This window comes from Phycodurus eques, chromosome 4 (assembly GCF_024500275.1).
Source record: "Phycodurus eques isolate BA_2022a chromosome 4, UOR_Pequ_1.1, whole genome shotgun sequence".
NCBI lineage: Eukaryota > Metazoa > Chordata > Actinopteri > Syngnathiformes > Syngnathidae > Phycodurus > Phycodurus eques.
In genome coordinates, this window is record NC_084528.1 from 18,697,049 (window position 1) to 18,724,264 (window position 27,216).

General features: G+C 38.9%; 2 protein-coding genes across 6 annotated transcripts; both read right to left on the reverse strand.

The window, feature by feature from the left end:
* Positions 1-1,067: 1,067 nt before the first annotated feature.
* Positions 1,068-9,812, reverse strand: LOC133402073 (uncharacterized). 5 transcript variants are annotated; one of them, XM_061675649.1, is made up of 10 exons: positions 9,743-9,803; positions 7,854-7,973; positions 7,744-7,765; positions 7,500-7,664; positions 7,294-7,434; positions 5,817-6,053; positions 5,703-5,744; positions 3,677-3,810; positions 1,679-1,746; positions 1,068-1,581 (listed from the first exon to the last, which is right to left on the reverse strand). In XM_061675649.1, the coding sequence occupies exons 3-10, from the start codon at positions 7,757-7,759 to the stop codon at positions 1,509-1,511; spliced, it is 876 nt and encodes a 291-aa protein (XP_061531633.1). In that variant the 5' UTR covers positions 7,760-7,765; positions 7,854-7,973; positions 9,743-9,803; the 3' UTR covers positions 1,068-1,508. The 5 variants fall into 5 exon arrangements, with proteins under 5 accessions (XP_061531633.1, XP_061531632.1, XP_061531630.1 ...); XM_061675648.1 differs by having other exon boundaries at positions 7,744-7,933; positions 9,743-9,812; XM_061675646.1 differs by having other exon boundaries at positions 7,744-7,973.
* A 261-nt stretch (positions 9,813-10,073) lies between these two features.
* usp5 (ubiquitin specific peptidase 5 (isopeptidase T)) lies at positions 10,074-27,024 on the reverse strand. Its single transcript, XM_061674378.1, is given in 21 exon segments — positions 10,074-10,665; positions 12,201-12,285; positions 12,398-12,548; positions 15,478-15,617; positions 15,706-15,849; positions 17,903-18,088; positions 18,700-18,788; positions 18,856-19,018; positions 20,042-20,195; positions 20,273-20,398; positions 20,462-20,549; positions 20,644-20,715; positions 22,021-22,214; positions 22,325-22,381; positions 22,383-22,420; positions 22,484-22,668; positions 24,446-24,591; positions 24,868-24,995; positions 25,991-26,057; positions 26,144-26,272; positions 26,762-27,024. Coding segments are annotated over 21 exon segments (2,544 nt in total). The 5' UTR covers positions 26,870-27,024; the 3' UTR covers positions 10,074-10,571.
* Positions 27,025-27,216: the final 192 nt, after the last annotated feature.

Sequence of the window (27,216 nt, forward strand, 5' to 3'; positions counted from 1 at the left end):
TTGTAGTAAAGTTGCCATAACATTTTCATCAACCCTTTCGACTAAAGTGTATTTTGTTAGTTAGTTGTTGTTTTTTTAAGTACATATTGTCCACGAATAGGGAAAATTTGCAGATAATTCACAGCCATTACAATTGCATTGGGAAAAAAAATAAACCCCCAAAATTATTGAATAAGCGGGAATAAACCACCAATTAGCGCTTTGTTTTTTTTTTTTTTTTGTTCCCCCCCAAAAAAGAAAAACATTCAGAAGAATCTGTGGATGAGAGAGTCTGGTTTTTTTTGGTTTTTTTTAAATAGTGTATATATACTTTATATGTACTATATACTGTATTGTGTATGTATGGATGTACAACACATTTAAATAAATTAAAATTAGATCAACTTAAAATGTCATATATAAGTACATCCATCCATCCCCTTTTCATGAGTCACCCGTTTAGATTCAAAGTTTGAATGTTTTGATGGTTTCCTTTTCGTGTGCGCACACCTGTCACAGACTGACTGCACCAGTTGTGGTGAAATACACAGATGTTATTCAAGTCACGAAGCGGCATTTGGAAGAATGAAATAATGATTGGTTTATTTAAAGGTTGCTTTTGACATGTACAGAGGAATATCGCTGGCGTTGGGTCAAAACCACCCATGTTCGAATTTGGTCAATTTAATATTGTTTCACAAATCGACATCATGGGTCAGTCTCCATGTGTGTATTTTTAAAAATACCAATTTCAAGTGTTGAAAATCTCTCTCTCTCTTTGACGACACAATGTTAACGGATCAACAAACCTGCCGTTATCTTCTTTTCCTGAAAAGCGATGGTATTGGAGATGCAAGGTTTCCAACCGACGCCAGAGATATGTATGATGATGTATACCACAGATCTTCTCTTCTTAAACGTTGCACTTTCATTCAAACTCTGGAGCTTGTGTAAAAATAGGGTGAGAAAAGAAATGAAAGCCCAACAGGAAAAATAGGCTGGATTCCACGATGGTCTTATCACAAAGAATTTATTCTCAAAAGCAGACGAACAACATCTTCTCTGAGAGACTGAACCACAATGGGCAAAATACGGGCTTGTTTCTTTCTGATTTGTCAATCATGGACGGGCTGATCTTAATGGCAAATGCTGTCCTAAACTCTCTTTATAAATGTTGTTCTTACTGGTACCCAATCTAGACTTTGATTTGATATCTGCGTTTCTCTTTCAGGCTGTCACACTTTCCTTAATGTAACGTGTCTCGAGGTTCATTTGATTATAATGGTATCCAGGACAACAGAGTAATGAAATAGTAACAATTTCACACTAAATGAAAATGCATCAAAAGCAGCTTGCATTTAGAAATGCACTGTCGCATGTATGTAAATAAGTCCATGTTGACCTTATTTACATTCACATAACTGGTAAAGAAAGCTTCATCATAATCGTCATCATCATACTCAGAAACATCAGTAATTCTCTTTCTCTCCTTAGCCCAATCTTTATTTTTCTTTAGTCGCTTTGCTTCTTCAGTGCGTCAGTGGGAGGGCAGGGGGCTTCTTCTTCTTCTCTGGCCGCAGTGGCACTGCAGCAGCTGTCGGACTGTGATAAAGACAGGAGGTTTTTGCACTAATTAGCACAGCGGTGACTGGTGAAGGAGGGGAGTGAGTGCAGCGAGGATAAGAAGGAGATGAAATACCAGCGACACTGGCAGTACTGGCGGGCGTTCATCGGCTTTCTGGCGTTCTTCATCTGCAGGAATCTTTTCTGAAGTTGGAAAAAAATAAGATTGAGGGTTTTTTTTTTGCAGGCTCCCTTTTTTATCTTGTCATCTCTTAAAACAGCTCATGAAAGGTCAGCCTTGTCGTGACTCAATCATTTTTTTTTCAAATTTGCAGTAAATTTGATCTATAGAGCACTTTTCAGAAACTTTAAACAACTTATATTTGAAAACAAATAGCAACACATGCAGACAGAACACACAGCAATACTCACAGGGATATATTCTTCATACCTCAACAAAAAAATTACCAAAACTGTCACTCTAAATTGCCCGTAGGTGTGAATGTGAGTGCGAATGGTTGTTTGTTTGTATGTGCCCTGCGATTGGCTGGCAACCAGTTCAGGTTGTACCCCGCCTCCTGCCCGATGATAGCTGGGATAGGCTCCAGCACCCCCGCGACCCTTGTGAGGATAAGCGGCTCAGAAAATGGATGGATGGATATAATGTTTGTCAACTTGGGTGGGGTACACACAGAGCAACAACCAGGCCAAGTTTGAGCATTTTCCCTCCCTTCCGATCAACAAAGGCCTGATTCTTCGATGTCTTTAAAAGATTTTTGTGAGCGATTATCCAATGAATGCAGTCAAATGTCCATTCCTAATCAATAGTTTAATGAAGTTCCTCCCCAATAGGAAAGCTCGCCTCCTCCGGTGCAACCCAGGGGTGTGTTGTCAGTCCATTCCTATCTTGTTTGTTACCAGTGTAGCTCAAAATCTACTAAACTGATTTGTAGAGGACAGGTCAAGGAAAACACAGATTAAGTTTAGGTTGGATCTGGATAGTGGATCTAGGATAATTTTTTACTGAAATAAAAAATCTAAAAGTCCCGTTCTGAGACTTTTGATCCATGTAAGGCACTTTAAACGCATAAAAATAACCACAAACGTTTATCCCGTGGTGTCAGGTGTGTTAAGAGGAATTTATTTCTCAGTGATCTGCTCGGTGATAATCATCAAAGTTAAACCAATTTTTATAATGGCAAATGCTAGTGATATTACAAGATGTGCAAAACAGATGCAAAAATGCAATTGCTTGTCGGTTTTTGACATACTTGGCGATAAAGAGGATTCTGACATTATGTGGTTAAGATACAGCAGTCTATGATTATACACATGCCCAACAGGTGGTTTAATGTGCACATGGCGCATCAAGAAATGAACCGCTGAAGTGGTACCATGCTCCATGAAGCTTCATCTCGCGATCACTAGAAAATGCTTATGTGTGTGGTCAACACCGAGTTGGGCCGACCACTGACTCCATGATTTTGACGGGAAACGGAACGATAGCCAATTTGGAAGCCCGGGCGCAAATAGAGGAGCAACTGGTTGTGTTTTGACGGATATCTGACACATTTCGACTTGTCATAAAATAAAATATGAGATTAAATCTACTAAAATAATGAATAAAATACAGGTATTATAAATAACATTAATAAAACAATAAATACAACAACATAATATATGCAAAAAAATCGTCTTAATTACCTGACAAGATGGCTAAGGTCATAGCAAATATTGGCATTTTAACTTCTCTGCTCGTCAAGCGTTTTCAACCAAAACAGTTTCAATTTCCTCAATCTGAACAAGAACTCAAATCATTTTGACAGCTATTTTACAAGACGGTTGAGGTCCTGTTTTAACATCTGTCAGTAGAAATACGTCTAAGTGAAACCGGCCAGTGGCGCAAAAAACGTTGAGGACTGCTGTAGTATGCTGAGGGGGAGAAGAAAAAAAAACAATTATGTCATCAATTAATCGACCACCTTTGTCGACTACAAAAAAAAAAAAAAAAAATCTCTCTTTTCTTTTCACCTCTCCAGTCATATATTTCAACCTATCAGGTCTCGACCTGAACAAGAATGCTATTCATTTAGAACAAAATAATCCTAACAAGGGTAGACATGTTTGTTTTTACCTTCCTTCTTCTGATTTGGCCAAACAAAAGCAGAACCAAGCTGAGCAGCAGGAGCACCACCAGGCTACCAGCGACCAGAAGCCACCAGCCCAGCTTGGGAAGTGCAGGCTGGACAGGGGGAGGGGGGGAATAACCTGAACACCAGGAGAGGGAAGCATCAATTTGTTAAAAAGACAATCATCACATCGGTGGCGGGCTGATTCTGAAAGCCGAGGGACGAGTAGATGGACATGGTAGCACATAGACGCTGAAATCTGACTGGGCATATAAATCTAACTTTTTTGTTGTGTTACTGTTGAGGGGTTCTGGCTAGCATGTCACGTTCTGTTGCTCTGAGCACTAACATTTCCAAAGTGTTTTTGAAACCGTCACTCGACTCGCAGTTGTGGCAATGAGAAGCGGGAGAGCGACTCAGAGAGCTAGAAGCTAATAGTCGTGTTCTGCTCGTGACTTGGTTGTTTTGGCGTCGGTGACGGCTTACAGCAGCCATTTTGTTGTTTTCCAATAACACGGAGATAAACCGTCTAACATCTCACGTAATCATTAGAAGACGCTATAGTACCATTAAAATGTTATAATTACCGTATCATTGAGCGATTTCCATAAAAGTTATGAACAGAATCGGTGACAAAGGGCAGCCTTGGCGGAGTCCAACCCTCACACCGATGTCCACGCGATGTTACAGAGGCGTGTCAACCAGGACAGCCCCACAACACCCAGAGCCTTTAGGAACTTCAGGCGAATCTCATCCACCCCCGGGGCCTTGCCACCGAGGAGCTTTTTAACCACCTCAGTGACCTCAACCCCAGAGATAGGAGAGCCCGCCTCAGAGAACCCAGACTCTGCATCCTCATGGGAAGGCGTGTCGATGGAATTGAGGAGGTCTTTGAAGTATTCTCCCCACCGACTCACAACGTCCCGAGTCAAAGTCAGCAGCGCCCTAACACCACTATACACAGTGTTGATGGTGCACTGCTTCCCCCTCCTGAGACGCCGGATGGTGGACCAGAATTTCCTCGAAGCTGTCCGGAAGTCTTTCTCCATAGCCTCACCGAACACTTCCCATGTCCGACTTTTTGCTTCAGCGACCACCGAAGCTGCATTCCGCTTGGCCAGCCGGTACCCATCAGCTGCCTCAGGAGTCCCCCAGTGTTTGTTATGGGTGACCCTGCCAGGGGCATAAAGCCCCAGACAACTTAGCTCCTTGGATCATTGGGACACACAAACCCCTCCACCACGATAAGGTGATGGGTTCCAGGAAGGGTAATAGACAACTAATCGATTTTAAAATTAATCAGAAACTATTTTGATAATTGATTGTTTAAAGCCATTGTTTAACTTGAACTTTCCATATCCTCTGATTTAAGTCTCTCAGTAAATATTCTCTAATTTCTGTAGTTTTCCATGAAAGCAGACTGTTTATCTTTTTTTTAAATCAAAATAAGACAGTTGCAGTTAATTGTTGGCCGATTATTTAAAATAATCAATAGAATGCAGATAATCGATTCTAAAAATATTAGAGCATCGGCCCTACTATGCCTGTTTATTTTATTATTATATTATTATTTATTATATATATTTTTTTTTTTTTGACAACGCTACGTACCTGTTTTCTAAGAAAATAGTTTTCTTGCTGTTGTCTGGTTTTGTAATGAAAGGACATCAATGACCTCTTTCAAAGACATTTTCAATAAATTTCTCCAAATTAGCCCTTTAATTGCTTAATTTATATTAACTTAGAATACCCTATATATAAATAATTCGCTTTAACCTGGAGTAAGAGATTTAAAAAAAAAAAAAAAATAGAATAAAAACACTCAAAACTCATTTTACTCAATTCACAATTCTGCTTTTGAACTAATCACATGTATTGGAAGCAACACAGCCAAGAGAAATGCTACGAAATGAAGGTACTTTACTGTTGGAAATACATTTAAACAGTTTCATAGAACAAATATTAGGACTGTTTGGGTCAGCAAACAAAGCCTTACTGGTCTTGACCAAATAAAATAAAAGTTGCATTTACCCAAGTCCTTTGTGCTTGGTGTGCTGGTTGTCATGTAAATGTCTGCAAGAAAAAAAAAAACTATTAAAACGTGGTCTTGTGGTAGAAATGATCATCTAAATTCCTACTTCCTACTTTTCACGTCAATCTCTATTTCCTCCGTGTACTCGGCCACCTCATGGTAGAAGACACACTCCCACTTCCCCACGTGGGACGCCTCCACCGGGTCGAGGCGAGCAATGCCGCGGTCCCATCGACGAGCACCGCCGGGCCTTCTCCAGTGCACCACCGTGTCCGAGGGCAACCCGGCCACCCAACACTGCAGCACTGCCAAACTGTGCAACCACAGGCCACCCGCAGGCTCCACCAACACTGACAACGTGATAGAGAATATGTTTAATCATTCATTTATGTACACAAAATACTCTTGACTTATAATTGCTTGTCCATTTAGTTGCTTGTGTGCAATTTCGTGTCAGCAGTTTTTGATGAATAGTATCAGTTTTGTGTTATTAACATTAAATGATATCAAAAAGATTTAAAATAATAAGAATAATTCTTCTTGGGAATGGGAGTTGGCATATTTAACAATATTTAAAATATTCATTCATGTAATTTGTAACTATAAATTATTGAAAAATTTAAATTGTAAATTAAAATTACAATTTAATTCAATGTAATGTAATTAACTAAATCACACAAATAATTATAATTTAAATAACAATAACAATAAGTGACTAACAATTTCTAATTCAATTAGATTTACTTTAGAATTTATTTTTTATTTTCAAAATTAAACTATGTAAAATAAATTAGACTTACGGGTAATTTTAAATTTTTTCTAACTATTATATTTGTGGGAGGGGAAATTAGGTGAAATTCACACAATGATATTAAAAAACAAAAGTGTTTATACAACTAAAAAAAGTTTATTTGCAACTTCTTGCACATATACAGTATAGTGAAGTACTTTCGGTTCAAATTAGGATACATATTTTATTTTTATATATTTTGATTATTTTTTATGCGGTTTGAAAATTTGTTGAAAATGTCATTGCCTATTTAAAAAGAATACATCAAGGTTAAAAAAATAATAGCTCGCTGCATTCTAAATTATTATGTAAATGATATTTTTCTCGAATTTTCCTAAAAATGTTGATACAAATAACATGACCTCCTCATGTTGCAAATTCAATAAATGACAATGTTCAGTTCTTTAAAACCTGTCAAATATCTTAAAACTCTGTTGTGCATCATTTAGAACAATGCATTTTAAGTTATTTATTATTATTATTTTTAAATACTATCATTGAGAGATTTCCTCAAAAACATTAGAAAATTATTCTGATGGTTGATGATTTAAAAATTATGGCCAACTGTCATTTGTATCACCTCTTTAGGAAAATGGGGGAAAATACCATTTGCATAATAACTTGGAACATTGCGTAAAAAGGAAAAAAATAAATATAAAATCCTATGAGTTTAAAAAAAAAACGTTCTTTAAGAAAACATGTTTAAGCTTTGGCAGGAGTCTGCACTTATAGTTATTGCTATTATAAAGTCTTTATTTTAACTCACAAATACGTATAGTATTGTGAAGTTCAGTACTCACCGGAGACAACAACAAGCGTGTGCACTTTCAACTTATTGTCTACAAAGCATGTGAATTGTCCGGCGTCGCTTTCCTCCACCGCGGTGATCTCCAGATTAGTCTCCTGCGTCACCTTTGACCTGGACCCAATGGCATTGGTGCCTGACAAAAGACAACATGTTATGAACTAATGAGGGATTTGATTTTGTTAGTTTTTTTTGTCCTACTTCTGAGCAGCATGTGAGTCTTGCCGCTAATCTGGACAACCAGGTCGTCGCTGTGACGCCACACCAAGCTGCTGGCGAAGTCGCCAAGGCCGCACTTGATGGTGACCCTCTGGCCCGTTTTGGTGTGGATCAGCTCTGCTCCAGTCTGCTGCAGAGCACCCAGCACTGAGGAGGGAAGATCACGTTACACAAAGATCAACCCTATGTTTGATTCAATCTTGTTAATACTCACATACTGACTCACCCAGTGGAAACCACATGAGGGTCTTCATTGTGATAAGATGCATCCAAAAATTCTTTAAAAATATATAATAAAGTTGAAAAATGTAGTTTTTAAATCCAGGATAAACGTACCACACGGAGCTTCTGTGTGAGATAAGACGAGCTGATTCCAAAACCACTGAACTTTTTCTTCACTTCCTTCCTCTCTCGTTCTGGAATTAAAAACGTGTGCTTTGTAGTCTTCTGATGTCACTAGAAAATGTTTTTGTCATATTACCAAGCATTTATTGTTTTTCGGAGAGATCCATAGTATCCAATGTTGTATTTTCTCATCTATCTGCATGCTGGGGCAACTCTGTGTACTGCTGTTTTAATATATATGTCATTTATTATTATTATTTTTACATTTTTTGTGAGCTCAATACATTTAAAATCATGTTCAGCCAAAAACAAAGCAAAATGTATTCACAAATTTAAAAAAATCTGACCTTTCATTTGAGGGTTAAAATTAGTATTTTTTTGTGTATTTCTTTTTAAGGTGACTGAGTCTCATGAAACACACTTTTAAATCAAATGTGTCTATCAGATACTATAAACTATCAGATATGTAAAAACATAATTGACAAATGAAGTACAGATGAGTGAAATCCCAAAGGAAAATTGTATTAAAATGTGCTTAGTAGACTTCAGATGTCACTAGAATTGTTTTCTTTTTTTTGGTCATATTTTAAACCATTTATTTGTTTTCTGGGATGTCAAGTGTCCAAACGAAAACAATATTACTGAAAATGTTTTTAGTCATCTGCAGTCAACCTCATCTGTTCTGCTCTATTGATTTTCTGTGAATACATTAAAAAAAAGAACAATACACATTTATTTAAAAATATTTAAGAGTAATTTCTTTTTAAGGTGACACTGAGCATCATGAAATGTGCTCTTAAGCGTAAATACAAAAACGTATTTTAAAAATACAAATAAACAACTCTCAGATAAATAGATAAGAACTATTATTGGCATATAAAGAGAACGCTGAGTGAGACTGAGTTCACATCAGCGCAACTATATTCATTCATTTATTCATCTTCCGTACCGCTTATCCTCACTAGGGTCGCGGGGCAATATATATATATATATATATATATATATATATATATATATATATATATATATACACACACACACACACAGTATATATATATTTTAGGTACAAAATTATAGTTATGCTAACACGACCAGAAAATATGATTTCAAGCATGACGACATTTTTAATGCTGTAGATTTAAATTGTTTCATCTCTCACCTACCAGTATTCATGTTTCAGATGATTACTGGTCTAACTCAAGATTTAGTTCCAATTATGAAATATGAGTGCAGTCCATTGTTGCATTTTATTCCTGATACATCAGTGCAACACTGTGCCAACTCCCATTTCCCAATCAAACAGTCACCTTTCACAAAAACATCAGAGAAAGCGAGCTTCATAGAGTGATAGAAGACTCAGAAAGTAAGTAGTGCTTTAGCTTGGGTGTCAGTGCATTTGGATGTGAGAATGTAAATCGTATTTAATATCATCTGTCATTAAATACTGATAGCGGTGACAGATGTTTAGACTTACACTACTATTGTATGAAACGTTTTTTGTAATCCCAGTTCGTTTCTTTTCTTTCAGGGAACGTAGATGGTACCGACTGTGATCTGACCCGTGAAAATGACGGCGATACAGCAGCCGTAGATTAAAGTTGATTCATTATATTTGGGAGAATGCCAAACTCTTACAAAGGGGAAAAAACTAAACAAATCAAAAAACGCAATTTCTGTAAAAGCAAATATCCAGAAGAAATCTTTGTCCTATGAATCACCAAAATATAAATCCCCCAGATTTTACTGCCGCCATAAAACTTTAAATCTCTCCTGCAAAATGACAAAAATGGAGTTAGCCTACTCTCAATTATACACCTTTATCAATACTTGATTCAGAGGCAGTTACTTGTGCTTTGTAATCTCAATTATTCAATACTTACCTTACTTCAGAGGCAGTTACGTGTGCTATATTCTTATTCAAGGCATCATCTGCAACACTTGCGAGGATGCAAAACACTGTGGGAGGCGCAACTTGAAAAGAAAGGAGCAACAAAAGAAAGCTGCACATTGGAAAGTTGTAGACCAACTTAAAATCACAGGGGAAAAAAACAAAAAAACATACGGCTTTGCTCTTGCTTTTGTAAACAACTGAGCTGAGATTCTGCACAAATCTTAAGTGTGATAAATGTCTCCACCACATTCACATTACTTCATAGGACTGGGAGGCTAAAATATATAAATTGAATAAAACACAAAAACATGATATAGGCTCAAGGTTGATTTGGTGTTTTTATTTTCTTTCACAGCACTCACTGGAGCGGACATGAGCTCAACGCTCTGAATGAATGAATAACTTGGAGGCTGACTTGGCTAAAGTGACGTCCAATTGTGAGAAGGAGAGGGCAGGGTTGGAAGGAAGTGTGCTGTACTTTTCAAGGGGGAAGTCATGCAATGTAAACCAACAGAAGATATGGAATATTAGAGGCTAAGTGAGGCCTTATGTGAGAGTTTGTTTCATGGAGGATTTACTTTTGAAAACATGGACTAAAGAAAAAAAGAAAAAAAAGAAAAAAAAACTCAGCCAAATAGTGAGCAGTCAAGAAAGAGTATTTACAATTATGACATGGGTCAGGGTCTTTCTTTCAAAGAGCTTGTAGGTAAGTGTGTGCGGTAATAAAAGCTGCGTGTGTGTGTGTGTGTGTGTGTGTGTTAGGATCCACACTCGCCACTTTCACCCCCCCAAAAAGTGCTACAGGAGCACCCTCAGTCTCATTCAGACATCCGCCGGTAGAAGTAGAGGTACCCCAGGTCCTTGGGGGGTTTCTCGGAGGCGCACACCTTCTGGTCATTGAAGATGACCCACCTGTCACACACACACACACACACACGTCAAAATAAGAGTGTGGTTTCTTGACAAAAAAGTAATAATCTTTAAATTTGTCTCCCCTGCAATACATACATTGTAATTGGAAAATGGGAGGTTCTTTTTATTAAATAAATAAATGATAAAACAAATTAAAAAATACACATGAATCTTTATAAAATACTATTAAAATAAATGTATTTGTGGTCTTAGATGACCCTCATGCCATTTTTTTTTTAAATAACTTCAGATAGCCCTCCTTCTGTGAAAAACAGACAATTGGAAAATGGGATGTTCTTTTTTATAAAATAATAAATATATACTAAAGACTAATATTTATAAAATACTAGAATATTAAAATAAAAGAAATATGTGGTCTTTTGAAAGATGAGCCTCATGAGAAAGACAATGGGAAAATGGAAGGTTGGCTTAAAACTCTCTCAATGAAATACAATAAAAATTAAATATGAAATAAACAATATTTTTTAATAGAATAAAATAAATGCATTGTCCTTGGATTTTAGGCACACATAAAACACACATGACAATGGGGGGCTCTATTGACAAACTAACTAACTAATTAACAAAAAATTAAATGTTAAAGTTGTGGTCTTTGACGAAGACCCTCAATTTCTGGACATTGAAGATGACTCACACATCTTTGTAGGTTCTTTCTATAAAATTTAATATTTTAAAAAAAGAAAAAAACAGGTAGACTTTAATAAAATAACATTTTAGAATGAGTCAGTCGATATGGTTTAAGTCTTTTGAGTGACCTTATTAACATTGCTATAGTTTTTACATGGAGAAACAGCGCCTTCTGCAGGTACTGAGAAGGAATAAAACACAGAAAATGAACTTTGAAATGGTATGGAAAGCCATTTGAGTGTTTATTCAGTATCCTTGATATGCAGCTTAAGGTCCATGTACTAGTACACTATTTGTCCTCACGAGTAAGACAATTTAGAGCACGAGTAGAATGACTGTGTCTTACAAGTAACCTTTTTTTTCCCTCCTGACCTTTCTACATGCTATTAGGACAACTTTGGCATACTAGTAGAATAACTACATTACAAGTGAGGGCAAAACTACTAGTGGTCATTTTGGTGCTACTAGCAGGGTTCAGGAGGTTACTGGTGCACGGCAACTGTTTACTAGTTGGGCCTAGTACTGTTACTAGTGCAGCTCAACAGTAAGGTTTAATTGTGTAGTAGTAAGTAAAAAGTGGCACTCTGAGTAGAAAAAACATGACTTGTAACACACAATTGCTCTACTAGTGCGCACTAGTCGTTCTCTGAGTGCGCCAAATTGTGTTATTATAGAGGACAAAGAGCATACAGGTACATGGACCTTTTGTGGATGACATTTGTTGCTTTGGCCTGAGCGTTATTCAGTGAGGTTGCAAAAATAAAATGTGCAAATGTGAAAATACTGAATTGCGAATATGTGGGTGTTCACTGTCCATGTGGGTGCTAGAATGTGAACCACGAAAGAGATGCCAAGATAAGTGAGTGAGATAATACAAGTACACTTACTGCTGATCCTTCTTGATGTGACAGACGTAGTGGCCACACATTGTGCTCGTGCCCATGTGGCTGATGAAGGCAAACAGTTCATATTCTGGACAGATCACAGAGAACATGTAACCCTGAGACAATACTTCCACAAGGGGCTCTCACGTTCCTCGGCTAGAGCGCCCTCGTTCTCCCTGACCCTCCCAATCGGGACTCACTGCCTGGTCCGTCTCTGACGCAAGGCCCGGGAGGAGGCTCCCGAGCGACCTCGCTCTCGGCAGCCGAGCGGCCTCCCTCTGACACCTCCATGGACTCCAGGTCGTCCAGGTGTGAGAAAATCCAGTCCACGGCTCGCTCCAGAGTATTGCTCTAAAGGACAACAAGTGAATGCATGGTAAATTTGACATTAGGTTACTTTCATATTTTGCTGTCCTGTCATATTTTTTTGAAACAAGTTGTTAGGAAAAAAAATACATTGGGATAAATTTCAGTACACATTTCTCAAGTCCTGCTGATGCTATTTATAAGTTAATCAAAACTTTATTGATAGCACTTTTCATGCATGAAAAGTACTGTTTATAATAGAACAAAAGGAATAAAACATAAATGCTATATACAGATATGCATCAACGCCGACATACACACTATTGCATTTGTGGTGGAGGTAGGACTGAGGACACAGAGTGTCTCAAGCCGTCTCACCAATCCGCTCTGCTTGTTTGTGCAGATTAAAAAAAAAAAAATTTAAAAAAATAAAAATAAAAAAAAATTCATAAACAGCGAAATTCGGCTAAATAGCAGAGGTTTGGGATCTTTGTAAAATGTATGTTTCACCTTTTGAACTGAATGACTGAAATAAAATTTAAAAAATGTAGATGTACCGCCACATTATAATAAACCTTTGCTGTCACCTGCGTTGTGCACACAAAACAATGTGGTAGGTAGGTTAAAAATCCAATTAATCAGTCAGATAAGTCACAGTATTAAGTGCACCATCACAATGTAATGTAATCCATCCATCCATCCATCCATTATCTGAGCCGCTTCTCCTCACTAGGGTCGTGGGCGTGCTGGAGCCTTTCCCAGCTGTCATCAGGCAGGTGGCGGGGTACACCCTGAACTGGTTCCCAGCCAATCGCAGGGCACATACAAACAAACAACAAGCACTCACAGTCACACCTATGGGCAATTTAGAGTCTCAAATTAATGCATGTTTTTGGTCGGTATTGTTTATGTTATTCATTATTTATTTATTCTTATTATCATCACCATTATTATTTTATATTTTTATGACTGCACTAGCAGTGGTGTGGAAATGTACTGAAGCATATAATGCACTGAACCCCCGTTTAGTTTACAGTGATAATACTGTTCAAAATATATATTTTTAAAATAAATAAATACATAAAGAAAAATGCAAGGCAAAAATTAAGTGGGTCAAAATTTTCACTTTGTGCCTCATACATTCAAATTGTTGAGATTGTTGTTTTTCCGCATTGGTCACATGACGTTCCGCATATAGCCAATTAAACCACGGAGACTGTCCCAAAAAAGCTTCACGTGTGTCCTGGAGCCAGTAATATTGGAGCAAGACGTGTAACAACAACGCGATTATGTTGTCACTGAAAAGGCAGAAGTGAAGCAAAGCTCGGTTGTTGTGGTGCATGAAGCTGAATTGATTTTTAAAAAAATATGAGAGCAAACGATAGAAAATGGAAAAAGTGTAGGCGCTTTGCATACTGAAATGCAAGGTGAGCACCTGAGACGTGCAAGCGCTTTAAAAACCTTTATCTCTGCCAAAGACGCCCAGTATGTGAGCTGCGTTTGACATGAAACAAGGTAATGTAGCGCTTTTGCCGGGTTTCTACGGATACCTTTTTGCCATTCCGATTGAAAATCTCTGGTCAACTGTTTACATGTGAAGTGATCGATTCCGACTGGGTGTGTATACCTGTGCGCTACATTTAATCAGCCGTGTGACAGACGCACATCGAACAACCACTTGATAAAACAAATCGCAAATACTGTAGTTCAAAACAAGATTGTCGTCACATATGAGCTCAGCTAGGAAGGTGTCATATTTACGTGCGTAAACAATGGCTTGTTTGTTACGAAGGTGACAACTTCACAAGTACAGGATAAGCAAACAGTACGTTACTTCATTCAAGATGTAAGTTTGCTCAGTGTAGTCAGTGTTACATATGGCCAGAAAACTACCATCTGATCTGTAAGTGGTTACACTTTGAGTCAAAGGAATAAGACTAAAATGGATCATGTACCTAAACATTGAAGGGTTTTGGTGGTTTCTTTATTTTAATATGAACAAATTAAAGACTTCCAAAACTTCTAGTCGCATAAAGAATGTCTTATTCCTTCTCAGTTGTTCTAAAATCATAAAAGCCCAGCCATGAATATACTGTATTATGTCATATACTAAAATGCTAGCTGCTTAAGTCATGTTGTACAAAGGATGTTAATGTCTTTTTTAATGCCTTATTATTCATGAACAATGTGAATTTAAGAAATAAAACTGTTGATTACAGGTGTGAAAAAGTGTTTCCCCCCTTCCTGATTTTGTATATATCAAATTATTATTTTTTTGCATGTTTGTCATGTTTCCCATCAAACAAATTTAAATCGGCAATATTAAGCCATGTAGGTTTGTATTTTTTTTCTCCCTTAATAAAAAACATTTTAAAATTGCATTTTGTGTTCAGTTGTATTGTCTTTGACTAATATTAAAATTTGTTTTATGATGGGAAACATTTAAGTGTGACAAACATGCAGAAAAATGGGAACCCAAGAAGGGGGCAAACACTTTTTCACACCAGTGTATATAAAAAAAGAAAACAATTGGTCATTCGTTAAGTAAAGGGTCTTATTTTCTGTTTTGTAGTCATTATAGCTCTTAAACCTTGGAAAAATATAGCTTATCCAAATATTCGATTCGATAGAATTTTCAGTAGGCTAATCAAATACTAAAATATTCAATAGCGCCTCCTGCACATTCAACCCCGCGTTATATTGTCTTCGGGTCTCTGTGATTAACATGCAAAAAAATTGCTTCTCAAATTTAGAAACTTGCTCCTCAAATGAAGAACTGATGAGCAAAACTTCTCCTCAAAGGAAAAAAAAACATTTTGAGCCCTGAAATTATTCCTTAAAAAACATGACATAGCTGGAGAACACTATTTTTGGTTATTTATTGAAACTATGCAACATTCATAAGCTTGTGCGGGTACACCCAATGTTGTGTATAAACGTATTAGTGTGTGAATGGATCGACCGAGCCTCTAACCGTTGCTCGAAGTGCTTTGGTGGCTTGTTCTCGGCTGAAGCCCATAGAGACGATGGTTGCCAGGTGTTCCTCTGAGACGCTCTCCATCGTCGGCGTGGTCCCGCCACTACAGCCGGGCAATACCAAGGGGGTAGAGAAGTCTGCGGCCAACCAAAAAGGATAACACAACATGGCTTGAGAGAAGCAAGCGCTCAAACGGGACTGAAATCCACTGACTGTTCAGCACACCTGAATCATCCATGTGGCCCATCACCCAGTTCATGGCAGAGTCGATGCCAGTGTTCCCAGTGTAGTACACGGCTTTCCTGCACGCTTCCAAGGGGAAGCCCATGTCACACAGCTGCGAAACTGTGCAGTCGTCGAGGACCGGAGCTGAAGATTGTTAAAAGGCTGAATTACTTGGACAAATTCACTGTTCAGAGAGCAAAACTGGATAAAAAAATGAATCAAATGAAAGTGTTACAGCATATTTCCTCATTTGGTGGGCAAAAATGATTATTCACTCAAGTTCAGAAAGGGCATTTTTAGGACGATATTAATCAATTTTACAATTATATTACACTATTGGGACTTTCGCGGAGAAATGTAGCTAAAGCAGCAAAAAACTAACATATATATGGGCGCAAAATTGCTGAGCAATCATATAAGAAAGCCTAATGCAAGGGTCTGCAAACATTTGTGCTCAAGGGCCACATTTGATTTTTAAAACTCCAAGTACTGCCTTCATCGTTGCCCGCTTTTCTATAATTCGGCAAAGTGGAGAGAGGCGACGGTAAGCATAGTCTCTGTTACTGGGTAGCCGTTGTCAAGGGGAACAGAAAGGCAGAGGCGCAACCCAGCTGGTAGAGCTATCCTGATAGCACTCGTCTTCCATTAACTGAAGGAAACTCAAATCTTCCATAGGTGGCGGAAGTTGGTGGTCATTGGGTGACTGATGGAAGACTGACTGTCCCACAATGAAATGTGTGACGTGTAGTGAGGTTCTTAATGAGGAGCTTCTCCTTTACTTGGACCAAGTAAGTAGTCCGGACAGTTTCCAAGACAGAGGTCTTGTAGGCATTCACCTGAGATGGTCTGCGTGTTCCCCCAAGACTCACCTAACCAACAATGACCCACCATAAGTCAACTTTTAGAGCAAAGGTGCATCATGGGGATCATTAACCTGATCACACACTTTATGCACTCTCCAAATCTCGCTTCCCAATAGTAGAAGGATTTTGGCCTCTGAAACAAAGGGAGGAATCTCTCCGGTGATGCATTTCAGATTGCTATGATGAAGAGCAACATTTCAAGTCGGGATCTCAGAACAGTTACTTGGGATCTGGTTACATTCAAAAAGTGTTGGAAGTGGTAGACAAATCTCATCCACTGATTTGATCACGAACCCACTGGCCCACAAGCTGGGGTCTGTTTGTATTCTAGCCTCAGTTCGGATTAAGTCCACAAACACACTGAAAGGGGGGAAAGGAACATTGTGTTGCAACATATACTTAGGAAGTAACTTCGTCAACTGATTCCCACTTTTGCTGTGTGCCGAATGGGAGCGTCTCATGATTGGGCAGACTCCACGGGATGTAAATGGGTATGAAAGCCCAATCAGGAATCCCTCCAACTTTGCAGTTTCCACCTCCATCAACAGGTCTGCAAGCTGAGTGAGTTTATGTGGGTCTTTGTATAAAAGCCTCACAAAATTCTCTAGCTCTGAGAAGTGTGTGTTGAATGGCTTCAGGTAAGCCATAGGTTTCCTCCAGCCTTTCCCATATCATCATCAAGCCTCTAGATGGGTTTCTTACATTAACCGCCTTTATCCTGCGTGCATGCTCAGACGAACGACTTATATTACTGTCTTTTACTGAGAAGCTGTGACCGTCTAATAGCAGTATGTCTGTTTTACTGCTCTCTGGTGGCCATGGTGCACACATCAGAAGGAGCAGCACAATGTTCATTGAATTGAAGCACAAAATGTGGCAATAAGTGTTTGTAATTATGTCATTACTGAATTATTTTATAAAGTACAATAATATTGAGTGCATTTTTTCCCCTAATAAAAACGTAAAATGTTTGGGGGGAGGCTCGAATGGATTAGTGGCATTTCCATTCAATTCGATGAGAAAAACTATTGGCGATAGGAGCGTTATGAGCATGGTCACGTAATGAATTAAACTCGAAAGTCAAGGAACCACAATATATAAATATATAATGAGGACATGCTCTACAGAAAATGGAATGAATAACATGGCTGACATTGCTGTAGAAGGAAGGCCACTATTTGAGGAAATATGATGAATCAGAAAACAAATGATGTAAAAGTGCATAACTAAGGCAACATGAGGACGTCAAAGGCAGAAAAGCAAGAAAAGGAGGAAAAGACGAGTGGATGCTTATGAGAGGGAGGAAAGGAGCAGAAATGCACAGACAGACTGACACAGCAGTGGGGAGTAGAGAGAGTCGTCCTCCTCGTTGCCGTGGGAGCCCAGGATACCTTTGACCTCCACATCAGGGGTCATGAGTGGGGGCGGAGCCACCTCTGGTAAGAGCTCCTCTCCCGGCTGCTGCCCTGACGCACGAAGTGCACTCAGATCCAGAGTGTCGGGGACGTCAATGCTCACATCTGCACAGAAAACATCAGTGAAATTCCTTCTAAGGCCACGTTACAGTGAAGCCCCGTTTATCACAGGAGACACATTTCAGAACCCTTAACTTTTTATATACTACACTTAATGTATTTTAGCTGATATAATAACAGGCTTGGAGTGTAACAGAATGCAAGTAACGGTAATAAGATTACAGGTACAGTTACTAAAAATTGGGACGATTTCAAACGATTACAATTTCAATGCTTTTTTACGATAACATATACACTTTTTTACATTTAAAACAAGACAGATGGATAGAGATAGTGGGCACACCACCACGACTCAAGATACTCAGCAAAATGAGCTGCTCCCTTGGCCTTTTATTGTGGATTTATTGTGACAATTACAATTTATCCAAAATGTTACTTGAGTACATGTAACGGACTAAACGTAGTGCATTAGTACCCATCTCTGATTATAATACTGAATAAAAATTTTTTTTTTTTTTAAAAGAGTAATTATATTGAAATACATTTGTAAAGTAACGCTCCCTACTCCCCATAACATTTTTTGCACACATATACAAGTCAATTTTAGCAATAGGAGGAGTAAGTATCCTTCCCAAACAAGTGATAGCTTTGCTCACCCAGTTTCTTGGGGACCCAGTCAAGGCCAAATGTGAACTTCTTAATCTGGATAACCAGGTGGTCAGGGAATGAGGCAAAGCGGGTTGTTCTGATGGAAGAAATCAGATTGATAAAAACAATCATTCTGAATGCTAATCTTATCAGTATGCGCATACTTGGTGGCAGTAGTCTTGGTCTGCACAGCTGAGCTCCAGAAGTCCGTAAGGAGTTCAGGTTCGCTGAGGGCCGCCATGCAAACCGCAAAGGGAATTTGTGCTCGCACGGGCGTGGCTGTCGAGTCACCGTTCTCACGTTGGCGCTCCGCCTCCTGCAGTTCATCTGTTGGGCGGAAGTTATAAAATAATAATACTCTCACCCTGAAAACTGACTTGACAAAAATACTTAATATTGGGCGATATGGCCTCAAAATAAAATCTCAGATTTGTTTTTGCAAAGATACGACTTCCAATATTAATCACATTATTCCTATTTTCTATTCTCTCGGATTTGCTTTATTCCTCCTGATACAAAACAAGCGTTAAAACATTTTTACAAAATATTAACTTGTATCAACAAGAGAAATAATAGAAATAGTACTTATTTTATTTACACTGTGAAAATAAGTGTTTCCTCTAAGAAATGTTCCTTTTGTCAAAACATAACAACAACCAGCTCTGTCACCCGCTTTTCTCATGTAGAGATGCACAGGTAAGGCAAGGGGAAGCCCATGAAATATTTGTTGCTTTGACGCACATACCTTTCTAAAAAATAAAGTTAAGGTAAAACAAAAATATTCCACCATGTCAATAAACACATTTTGAGTATCTGCCAATACAAAGTCTCGATCCAATATCTCAGCAATTCATTAGGAAAAAAAAAACCATCCAAATTGTGTCCATTATATTACTTTTTATTTGAATAAAAGTATCCCAACACCGTAGCTTTTTTTATGGCTATACATCTAGTGGAGAAGACTTCAAAAAAAATAAAAATAAAAATCATACTGACAAACTTGAATTTGTCGATTAACTTCATTAATCACCCAATTTAATCTGTCTCCTTGATTTTGAGTTTATTAAATTATGCTAACGTTAAATACTCAATTGAAGCAAGAATTTACAAAAATCAATGATAGAACCACATGAAAATAAAAGCATATCTAAAAAAATCATCTAAAAATTAAAAGAAACAAAAACATGACATAAGATGCCACAGAGAGACAAACATTAAACAACCAAAACAAGAAAGGAAAATAAAACGTGCCACCTGCATGTACACATACATACATTGAAAATCACATGAAACACAAACAAGAAACAAGGACATTTGGTAAAAAGATCATATTCCCATCAGCCCACTCACCTTTGTTGATGGCCTGGTCCATGGGCACAGGCAGCTGAATGATGTAATCCACTCGCTGTGTGTACTTGGCCTTCTGGGACTGCTGACACACAATCCTCTCCTCCACCAAGAACCTGAAGGCTTCAGAAGGGTTAGGCCCCGAGCGACAGTTTCTCTGCAGATGAAAGGAAGTAATAAGATAGGGGGAGGCAGATGACTAAGCTGGAGAAGTAGCGGTGTGTTCAACATTACCTCCACCATGTTTATGAAGTGCAATAGAAATTCCTGAGCATCTTGCTGTCGATTGGTAGAGAACTCCATGTGGCCTCGCCCAACAAGTGCTTTGAACATTCTTGGTGCTATGCCGATTTGGTAATCCTGTGAAAAAATAATTGAAAATGCATGCTCAAAAAGACAACGCCAAACTACCATCCCCCTTACCTTGGCCTCAGCTGCACTATTTTCATCCACAGGATCCGGTGCTGGTTTGGAATATTCACCTGACAACAGGCCGTAGCCCAGTTTGGCTCTGTGGGAGACGACCAATTACAACATCACCGCACAGACAGCGACACTGACAAGCTGAATCGGGTATCACACAGATACTCAGAAGAGACACTTACACTTGGGTTTTGAAGTCTTGAGTGGGGTCACTTGGGGCCTCGTCAATAATTTTGTCGATGTTAGACACATACCTGGTTTGCAACACAGGAGTAGTTATATTATATTATTACTATTACATTCATAACTATTAACACTGACTAAAATGATACATAATCATCTCAAATGTACTGCTAAAATAAGATTTACACTGACACAATGTATACAAACAAACATGCTGTTAATATATATTATGTACCGGTACATGCACCATACAAGTAATAGAGTAAGTAACCCAATTGCTAATAATGGTTGGTAACAGTTTTTCAAGCTACTGATTTGAAATTTCTACTTAGTACCAGGAATTTTATTTGGAGCAATTGGTTTATTTGAGGATAACTACTACTAACTTTTCTCCAATCGAATGATAATTTTATAGTTTTGTAACAAATAGTGGTACTCAAGTAGGGCTGAAACAATTCAACGAATACCTCAAATTACTCAAACTCAAAACAAAATAACAGGTAACTACACTCTCTTTTTCTGACTGACACGTCTCTCACCAGGCCCCGCCTTTTTAAGCCACACACATTCAAAGGCATGGAATCTACAGAGTAGAATGTGAGGATGGCGACCTCAAGCGGACAAAAAGAATACCTGCATCATGTGCACATTTTGTATGGGTATTGTTGGTTAATATAGCAAAATCTGTTTTAAAACGATTACTCGATTAACCGAAGTGATAATTAGCAAAATACTCTAAATATTTGTAGCGCAACACATGAGTGAAATTTAAAGGAATACTGTCAAAAATGTAGCGTGTGTGTACAAATGGATAATTAAATCTATATTAATTCCATAATATATTTTGTTCTTACATACATTGATGATATATATATTTTTTAAATCACTATTAATTTGGTTACGTCTACCAGGAAAGGTATAGTAAAGATAATTACAGAAGCTAAGTATCATCACAGGTTGTTTTGTTTTTCTGGAGCAAGCCTCTTGAGGTCTTTAAGTGGACAATACACCTGGTGATTAATTGAGGCGTGGACAATGCTTCATGAAATATAATATGCAGGCCATCAACTGCATTGGTAACACTTCAAATTAGCCACGAAGCCATTTTGTTTTTATATATTATTGTGAAAACATTCTACAGCTTGATATTTTTGGTAATCAAGTTACTTGACTACCACTAAATGTCAAGTACATGCAGCTGTTTAGAATTTTACATTGAACATAAACATAGATAGAATTTAAACAGGATGTAGAACCAATGGTATTTTGAGATTTTTTTTTTGATTGGCTTTCCAAAAAAAAAGTCTCTGCTGCTGCACAGCGTCAATGATAAATTAACCAAGACAAACACAAAAAGGAAAAGGATGGATACTAACTTGCTCTGGAAGTCTGGAACGGTGAAGAGCACTTGCATGACAGAGTTGAGGTAGCAGCTATTGCCCAGGTTCTTCATGCCAGTCAGGCTGGGGCCAAACAGCGGACGCAGGGTGGTCCCGGACTCTTGGATGACCTCCCACTCCCCGACGCGCTGGTTCACGGCAATCTCCAGCTCTGTCATGGTCCGCTCAGTCTGCGAAGGCACAGGTACGTGAGAAAGCTCAGATTGAGCAACAACAGACTAAGATGAACATTCAAAGAACACTGATAACCTTACACTTACAGTATGTGTACTGTACTTACTTTCTCCATAGTCATCATGTCGATGCCAAAGTGAGAAAGGTGCTCTGGTAACTTGGAAGTCTAGCACCATGTCATCCTCATCGTAAGAATAAACATCTGCAAAATAATTCAGTAAAGCCACATTTCCCGAATTAATTCTTTTGAACTGCATCATTTTACCTGCTCCGTCGGGGGTGATGGTTCCAAGTTTGACCGCCAGCGGGTATCCCGTCTCCTGGAAGTAGAGCAGGGCGTGGTTGTTGCCGCCCGATCCATCAAAGTACTTGCGACCGCAAAGCACCTTGCCGTCCGTCAGGTTCATCCAGAGATTTTCCTGGAGACCGCACACTTCACACCGCCAGCCACTATAGCGTGGAGGGACCCACATGATGACAGAGAACTGTACTCTAGCACAGCTAAAAGGCCATGTCTACACAAATCTTACAATTGGAGTCAGAAAGATGTAATTAAACGACATGAGAAATAATTATTTATTACACACTGGATGGAAAGTCAAAATTCCATTCATTTTCTATAGCGCTGGACCTCACTAGCACTAGCCCATAATGCTGCAAATACCATAAATGTCAAACAATTTGGATAAAAATCTCTCTAAAATAGGCACGGGCAAAGTACAGGCCGGGCATCAGACTAGAGACGGCACATTCTGTCGTTTATGACAGCGCACTGAGCATTTACATTATCAAGAGTCCTGATTTGTTACATTTATTCAGAATCATCTTTATTTGCCAAGTATGCCCATAAAACACACAAGGAATCTGTCTCCGGTAGTTGGAGCCGCTCTAGTACGACAGACAGTCAATTGACAGAGAACACTTTTGAAACATAAAGACCTTGACAAAAAAAACAGTCACTGAGCAGTAAAGGGTTGCTAGTTATCTGGTAATCTGGTAATGACATCGAGACCGTTCGGCTTTATTATTATTTTTTTATTACTAAAATTTGCTAATTAAAATGATTTTATTCATTACTCTTCTGGACCGTTATCTTCATGAGGGTCAGGGGTGTGCTGGGGCCTATGCCAGCTGACTTTTGGCTAGAGGCGGGGTACACGCTGAACTGGTCGCAAGCCAGGTACATACAGTTTATAGATCTACTGTGATCTCTAAGTTGCAACTATAAATGAAAACACTGTGTAATATTGTTGAAATTGCAAAAATTTTTGTTTTGACATTTGAGATTGCTCATTTGATTCGAAACAATATTGGCAACAAGATAATAATCAATTAATGTGAATATTTTCCCAAATGTAGTTGTAATTATGTGCACCCTAAAAAAATGGTAGAAAAAAGTTGAAGTGTTGTTATTCAGAGGTTATAAGGCCACGGACATACTGGTCTGGCCCACTTGAGATCAAATTGGTCTGGATGTGGCCCGCAAACTAAAATGAGTTTGACACCCCTGAGTTAGACAGTCTAGATATTTGACCACAAGTAACGGTACAACAGTCAAATCGTGTTCTTATTTGTGGAAATTGGGGGTGGGGGGACCCAGCCAGGGGGATGCCACCCACTCCCCAGGATCTAAATTACTTCATCATTAAAATAAAGTTTAATGATTGACAATTGATTACATAAAATAAAAGTAATACAAATGTAAAATAAATATAATTAAATTAATAAAAGAGTAATGAAGAGGATAAGCTACTCTGAATATGGATGATGGATACTTTTTATGTTTTATTAAACAATTAGTTTGTTACTGCGATTGGCTGGCGACCAGTTCAGGGTGTATCCCACCTGTCGCCCGAAGATAGCTGGGATAGGCTACAGCACGCCCGCGACCCTTGTGAGGATAAAGCGGTACAGAAAATGGATGGATGGATGAATTAGTTTGTTAATTATAATTACATTAATAACACATTATTCCAGTGATTCTCGAACATTTTCACCAAGTACCACCTCAAAAAATATTTTGCTTTTTCGTACCACCACCATAGCCAAGTTTTATCATGGCAACAATTTGACTGGTGAACGTACAGATTAAATTTCTATTATTTCAAATGGGAACAATTGCTTTGACAACAAATCTGAGGTGTACCATCCTGAAAATGATTACGGTCAACATTGAAAGTTATGCTCTACATGGGCAGGCAGTAATGACGGTTACGTCAAGGCTCACCTGGGAGGGATCTTGACGCCGTTGTCAAGCTGCTTGAGGTCAGCCGCATATCGTGACTCCTGTCTCACCTCCCCGTCCCACTGTTGTACTTGCAAGGTGTGAGACACTGAGTCGGCGGCAATGATGCCCGTCATGGACAAGGACACCTTTGCAGGGCATGGAATAAAACAGACTGGATAATTAATGACACAATATTAATATACAGTGGCACCTTGACTGACAAATTTTAATTCATTCACACATATTTTGCGTTAGAAAAACTCACGGCACACCACCCCAAAAAAGAATAAATCACAAAAAAGTGGATACGCATGTTGTCCGTTATACTCATTTATCAAATCAGTTATCCCCATTGAAAATAATTGAGCTATCACTGATCCGTTCCAGCGCCCTGCAATTGACAGCACTTAAAAATAACTCACCCGCTCTTTAACGACATCAGGCATGGCTCCAAGGTCCTCTGTTGTGACTTCCTGTTTGTCAGGAAAGATGACAACCTTGTATTCTTCCTCATAGTGCTCTTGCTCCACATCAAAACCACCTTCAATCCCTGGGCAGGCCGGAAATATGACAAATGATCAACTCCAGAGATTAACATATAAGCAGCAAATACTGTATATAAACACTTGTATTTACAGTGATACCTCTGTGAGATTTTGAGTTCCAACAAAATTTGGGGAGAAAATATGGCTTAAAAATGTCACAATGAGTAATATCATATCGCGGGAGCAGTCAGCCAGTAAGGGATTAATTGTGTGTGTTTTGCATTATCTTTTTCCTTTTTGTGACAGTTTTCCAAAGAATAAGTGCGTTAAGAGAAGAATGTGAGTGAATGTGCTTCTGTGTCACAATAGCTGGAGATGATCACCAGTAGTCAAGTGGATAAATGTGTTTTCAATGTGATGCGTCATGCTGTTATTGGTAATATATTGTTCGATTTCCATTTCCTGTTTTCTGTTTCTATAGCTTGATGGGCCGGTATTGAACTACCTTTTGCCAACAAAGGACTTTAATTTGATCTTCAGTTTCAAGTTTGTCACATAAGCAATTATACAGGGATAACCAGTAGTGAAATGCTTGTTCATTGGATAGGCTCCTGCTCACCCGTGACCTTAATGTGGACTCGTACAGAAAATGGATGGCTAGTATGAAACTGAATATGACAGGTGGCACGGTAGGGCATGTGGTTAGCACGTCTGCCGCACAGGCAGATGCTGTGGGTTTCAATCCATCCATGCTCTTTGTTCAGGGCACAACAGCAATTCTCCAATGTTACAAAAACATGCATGTTAGGCTCATTGAAGACTCTAAATTGCCCATCGGTGTGACTGTAAATTGTTGTTTGTCTCTATCTGTCCTGCGATTGACTGGCGACCAGTCCAGCGTGTACCTAACCTCACACCCAAAGTCAGCTGGGATAGGCTCAAAGCCAAACACTATACAAAATGGTTTGATGTATGGGATGTTGTTTTTTTGTCAACACAATTGGAGTGTCAACCTTCAAAGTACCACTGTAATGCATGTCAATATGCTTCCATGTTTCACCTATAGCCAATCTGGTGGGCTTCTTCTTGGGCGGGTGTCCTGATCCAGAGTTATTGTCGTCTTCCTTCTGCCAGACACAATTGGGTGATCATACGGTCGATTGTGCCACAGAAACAGTAACAGGCATGGAAGTATGCATGTATGTATGAATACCTTGGCCTTCCGAGTCCTGGTGATGTGCAAGTAAGCCCTCTGCCCAGCCCGAGCGTGGTGCCTGTCCACATACTGGCTTCCAAAGCCCAGGAAGCTGTTCATGCACACGTACAAGCCTCCTTCGCTTTCCTAGGAAACAAAATCCACAGATTTTTCCAGACACTCTGACCCACATTTCTACCTGTCCTCTCTTCCTCCATCACCAAAAGACGTTGAGAAGTTGGCAGCAATGTCGCTAACTTTCCAACCTGTCACGATGCTAGCTAGCTAAACAAACAAACAAAAACAACTGTGAAAATTGCATGTTAATGCTTCTAAGTGGAAAATACAGCAAAGAAAGCTTTAAAGTTAGTTAGTTAGTTAGTTTGAGAGAATTCCGGGTGATAGCGGAGATGCAAGCTAACATGCTAAGGCAGCTAAGTTTCCCAATTTCGCTACGGCGCTCCATTAGCTTAGCTTAACGTTCACTGGCTAGTTAATGGGGCATTTAAGGTAAACCGAGCGTTACAATGTTTCAACGTTCCGCCGTAATAAAACCAAATAGAGATGACAGGTAGAGTGGAACGGTCCAGTCCTGTTCGCTATGCTTAGAAAAAGAAAGAGAGAGCTGTTGCTCACCGGGGAGGAAAATGACAAGGCGCATTCATCTTTGTGGACGCGGTCCCCGGGCTTCGGTACCCGAATTGTGGACAAAACCGACATCAAAACTTCGCTGACGTCCGACATGACAAGCTAGCTGGTGCCGACGTTCGGTAAGTAAGCGTGGGTCCACCGGGCACCGTAATTCCACCGGCTCGGAGTGAGTGTACGTCGCTTTAGCCCGTCAAACACTGTGTGTTGGGCTTGAATGAACCATGAGACGCTGCCTTGTATTGTGGGAAGGCCGTGAACACAACTGGCTTGCAGATTTTACCGTAAATTGTACAATACACGCGTCCGCCTTGAATGTAAAGGCGTTGTTTCAAAGTTTTACCGCACATATTTTGTTATTAATAGGTCATTATATTTGTTATAATACTTAATATCGTCATAATTACTATTAAACTGTATAACTGAGAGTTTAAAACAATAGT